General features: G+C 32.5%; 1 protein-coding gene across 1 annotated transcript; it reads right to left on the reverse strand.

The window, feature by feature from the left end:
* Positions 1–283: 283 nt before the first annotated feature.
* LOC107804515 (protein trichome birefringence-like 19) lies at positions 284–4,559 on the reverse strand. Its single transcript, XM_016628422.2, has 2 exons — positions 3,893–4,559; positions 284–1,275 (listed from the first exon to the last, which is right to left on the reverse strand). Exons 1-2 carry the CDS (start codon positions 4,487–4,489, stop codon positions 505–507), a joined length of 1,368 nt encoding a protein of 455 aa, XP_016483908.1. The 5' UTR covers positions 4,490–4,559; the 3' UTR covers positions 284–504.
* Between the last annotated feature and the right edge of the window lie 924 nt (positions 4,560–5,483).

Here is a 5,483-nt window from a genome sequence, read left to right on the forward strand (position 1 = left end):
ACCATTCTCCCACATATATGCCTCCAGTAAAAACACCTTTTGCAAGAAATGAGTAACTTGTATCACATATGTTTTCCTTCTTTAGGGCAATTTCCCCTGACCCCATTCTACACCAAACTAACAAAGTACTTAGCAACTCTCTGAGTAACAATTAAAAAGAAAAAGTTCTTCAGAAAAGACCAATCCAAAAGATAGAATGAACAATTAAAAAAAAATTCCTTAAACACTTTTTCCTTCTTGTAGGGAAATTCCCCCCTTTCTATACCAAAATGAACAAAATAAATAACTAAAAAGAGAAAGTTCTACTTCTTCAGAAAAGGGCCAATACAAATGATAGAAATTTTGTTCAACTACCAAATTTTTCCCTTACAGTTTTTCCTTCTTGTAGGGCAATTTCCCCTTTTTACACCACAACAAACAAAGTAACAACTCTGAATAATAGTTGGGAAAAAAGAAAAAAGTTATCCTTTAGAAAAAGGCCAATTATAAGATATAAAGTGCAAATTACGGATCAGTTACCTCCCTTTTCAACAGTTGTAGTAAGAAATCATTCCAGACATCAATAGGTCCTGGCAAACACCAGTGCACACAGTCCTTACGCACAGTAACATTTGGATTTTGCCAATGGCCATATTTACTAGGATGACCATCTGCTCTCAACAACATAGCTTGTGTTGCATCAAACAACCTAAACTTCAAACCTCTGTTTTCCCCTTCTTTTTGAGCAATCTCAAGTTCTTGCAATTGAATCTTGTAAAAATCCAAGTTATATTCATCCAACACCTTCTCATTCCTCTTAAACGGCACGGTCCTTACACAATCTCCTCCTTTATCCCAAACTCCATCTTCAAAATGGGATGGTGCAAATGTCCTCAAAAATGTTACTCCCTTGTAATTTTCCAAGCTATTAATAGCCCGAAAAGCCGTCTGAAAAGCCTTTTGGTAGCTGAAATTTGATGTCAATTGGCTAACATTTGCTTGTGAACAGAATAGGCAGCCAATGAGACTATGGTTTAAGTAAAACATAGTTGGACGGAAGAACCAGTGGCCAGCAGAGATGATCACATAATCGAAACTTTGGATTTTGGTCGTCCAAGATTCGTCTGGTTCATTGAGATACAAATTGAAGGGCTGATATATATTATTGGGATCGCTTTTTTCTGCTCTTACCAAATAGGGTGACCAAAACATGGACATGTTGAAGTTGTAGTCACTGTATTCCCAGCGTTTGTTTTCAAGGTCTGTTGTATTTGAAACATCTACCGGATATACAACCTGAGAGCAAAATTATAATAAAGTATTTAATGTTACGAAATAACTAGTACAAGGGTTAAAAAACAAAACTAGCACAAGGGTGAAGAAACAATTTTCCTGGAGTTTGAAAAACCAAAAGGCTCTTTCATGAAAAAAAATCAGAGAGTAGTAATATAATTAGCTCAGTGTTTAAATTTTATCCACTTACAATATATATTTACACTATCAGATCGTTTTTTATTAGGCCCATTTCCTACAACCTTGTTCAACGCCTCGCTTTATATTTCATTTGACCTTTGAAGAGATTTAAAAAGTACCACTAAATTGAAAATTAGTTTGTAAGATAATAGTATACTGTATACACACAAACCTGATAAATTTCGTAGCTCAACTGTTTAGCTACCTATACTTTTACATTGCAATAAAGTGGGCAATACACTATAAACTCATGTAGATATCCATGCTAAAATTGGGATTTTTGTGTGTTCCGCAAATTTAAACATTTCGTTGTTTTGATATATATAAAACCCGTGCAAATAATACAGTATATTTTTTTTACTCAATGTTGGATCCTTATTGTTTTACTTATTCATGCACCAGATATTCAACCATTAGCATATAATGAGGTTTTAGAGTTCCACACTAATTCAAGATATGAATTGTTATATTTTTAAATGGTTTCAGATAATCATGAGCATTACCGGTTTAACCGATGTATGATGATCTAACAAGCTAAGCGCTGATTTTGACAAGAGTGGGTTGCTCTAGTGGTGAGGACCCTTCTGGAGGGATGTCGAGGTTCTATCGAATACAGTTTCTCTACCCAAAGATAGAAATAAAGTTTGCATACACACTAACCTTCCCAGATCCCACCGGTGAAATTATACTGGGTTGGTGTTGTTGTACAATGACCTTTTTAAGGAAACAATAACCAAATCCACGTCCCTCAATAGCCAAGAAATCACCATTCAAACCACACGTCACTAGTTCAAAGCTTGTAAGATTACCTAGCTCTACCATTTTTATTTATCAAATTATATGTTCCTCCCTTCTAGCTAAACAAATTACAGTCAAAACTACAGTAAAAGCATAGAATTTTTTATTTTAAAATTCTTAATGTTGATTTAGCCCAATATAATAAATATATTGCTATACTATAGGTAATGGAATTTTTGACAATTTATTAAAAGTTATAAATGATTTTTTGTCTACTAAAACACTAACGTAGGGGAAGTCTTGGTAATACTTTACCCAAATTAAAAGTAAATATATCTTTAGTGCGCAGATTATAATTAGGATAGTGTATAATTAGGTGTTAGTGAATTAGTTTTTGGTTTGTTCTTAAGCAAAATAGTAGTATTTTAATTAGGCTATAGCTTTTCTTTTCAAAGTTTCAAGTCAACGCGAGGAAATATATAACCTGAAATCTGGATTTTAAAAAAAAAGGAATTCTAAATAGTTCTAGATCCATGTGTTACTGCGTATATTAGTGTTTCTCAGATCTGGAAAGGTATTGTCAACTCTAAGTTATGTGAGCATAATTAAGCTAATGTCATTTCCAAATTCCAACTCATCAAAAGAAAATAATCGAAATCTGACATCAGCATTGACTTGTTTAATCCTTAAAAATAACCACATGTGTTTTTTTTCATCGATTTTCTAATGTTTGATTCCGCACTTCGTAGGATGCACAACGTGTAAATTAATGCAGAGCAGAACTTCTAGGTTATTAAATCAAAAGTTATATCTAAAGTCATAAGCTTGAATGTTATAGCATAAACATCCATATTAACGAGGCTTTGCCATGCAAGATTTCAGATCTCATTAATTACTTCCAATATAAGAACCAAACCCTCATTGCATGTGGAAACTGAAGCTATGTCAGAGTTTTAAAGTCAGCGAAGAACAAAAGATAAATACACCCTAAAACCAAAAAAAAAAAAAAAGTAAATACACCCAAAAACCGCGCGGTTGACAGTCTAATCCTCGTTATCAAAGAGAAATAGCTTGGTGCTAGCTCAAGGTAATCTCTCCATCTTATTTTGTATAATGGTGTTTGGTCGGGTCACAAAATTTGAAAAAGAAGAAAAAATTTTGACACACACTAAAATACACTTTGTGGCCGTAAACATACCAAATATACCTATAGCTGGTTATAAGAGCATGTTAAGGATAGTTGCGGAGCCAGTATTTCTTAAAAGGGGATTCAAACAAATGAAAAAAGAAAAGGTTATCATGTCTTAAAATAACTTTTGAATCATTTTTGCTACTACACTAGAAATTACTTCATTATGTAATGAGATTCAACAATTCAAATTTATATATAATTATTCTTACCCTGCTTCAGTAATACAATTTTTAGGCAAAAAAAATGAAGATGCAATTGAATCCCCTTCTTAACTATAGCTTCATTGTTTATTAAGGGTTAAATAAAAATTTTAAAGTTGAAAAGGATAACCAGGCACCCGTTAGGAAGCTTTTAATTTTTTGGACCAAACTAAACATAGGGAATACTTAGTAAATTAACCAACCGGCCAACCCCACCAAACAAAAAACAAAACAAAACAAAGAAGAGTACTCTACAGAATTAGGGTTGTTATTAAACGACAAAACATGGCGATGATCATCGAGAGCTTACCCTGGACAAGAGGCATATCAATGATTGTATATGATTTCTTGCAACAGAGTCTCCAACAAAGGCGAGAGATTTGTCTCTAACAAGTTCCAGAAATTGACGAGGATCAAATATTGGCAGCTCGCAATCATCTGGTTTCCATTTCCACTTCAAGAATCCAGTATCAAGCCTCCCATATTTCAAGCAATTTTGATGTTCTTGAATTTGAAAGCACGTCATATTTGTATAGTAGGGCCCTTCTGGATTTGGTACCCATTCCCCTGAGAATAAGTCGCACTTTTTAGTACTATCATTTATTGCTTGATATGAGTCACTTTTGGTCAAATTAGTTTGTAGACTTTTCTCATCTTTCTCTGGTGATGATATGATGATTTTTTCCTGTTGTTCTTCTCTACTGGTCAAATATTCCTTTTTCTGCGATACTTTATCTCGAAGTGGCCGTCCCAAAGACGTAGAAAGAAATTGTGAGAGTTTATTAGGATAATAAAAGGGGATGAGAGTGAACAAAATAGCGAGGGCAACGAATGGAGCAATCTTTGAAGCATTCTTCTTTCGTATTTGTAGTTTTCCTAATGAAAGCGCAAGATCTTGGAAATTCATGGAGAAATTAAGAGAGTGAGAGAAGAAAGAAGAAATAGAGATGTGACTTGTGAGTGAAGAAGCATTAGCAAGAAAGAAAGCTTCAATTTAAAAGTTGCTAATTAATGTGCATGTATTGCTAAATTTATTAACAAATTCTGGCCATGTGTTGACTAAAAGTTACACAGAATGGCCAAGAGGTAGAAAATTCATGCCTTCCTTCTAATTCTTTGTACTATCACATGTTTGTTATTTTAAAAGAGATAACTTTAAAGTTAAAAGAATTTCTAAAATATAATTTTCTTATTTATATGTCTATCTATCTATATTTATATCTATATCTATATTATTATAAAAGTACAAATAATTTATGCTAAATATTGAACGACTAAAATATCCTCGAAATATTGATAGACTTTTATAACCTTAAATACTTATATAACTTAAGGATACAATTGTAAATCTAAGGCTGAAATTCTTTTTCCATTTAAACTATACTTGACAAGCCTACAAAGTAGATTTTGGATCAAACTAACTTAAGAATTTTATATGAATAACTGCTTCAATGTGGACATTGAGCACAATTATGGAAGAATAAGAAAAAATGAACATAAATTGAGAATTCACTATTATGATCACTTTGAGGGTATTCTGCTCACGAAGTTTTGTTGCTACCTTTTTCTTTTTAAATTGTTATTAGAATATCTATTCAACTAAAATTTATAACTTTCGATACGCACTTCATAATATTTCACACTGGTATTTTAAATCACTTTACCTCTTCACATAATTTTTTCTTTTATGTCAAGGGGATTTAACAACTTATACATAATTAAAAAAAAATAGTTTTGCTCTATTTGTAAATATAATTTCCAAACGAAGAAGATTTACTTGAGTCCCCATTCTTCAACCTTGCTCCGCCACTAAAGATATTACTGCGTTGATAGAACATAGAGACTAATCTATATCTATATCTATATTATTATAAAAGCACGAATGTTAAAACGAAAAATAT

Source organism: Nicotiana tabacum, chromosome 3 (assembly GCF_000715075.1).
Source record: "Nicotiana tabacum cultivar K326 chromosome 3, ASM71507v2, whole genome shotgun sequence".
Classification (NCBI taxonomy): Eukaryota; Viridiplantae; Streptophyta; class Magnoliopsida; order Solanales; family Solanaceae; genus Nicotiana; species Nicotiana tabacum.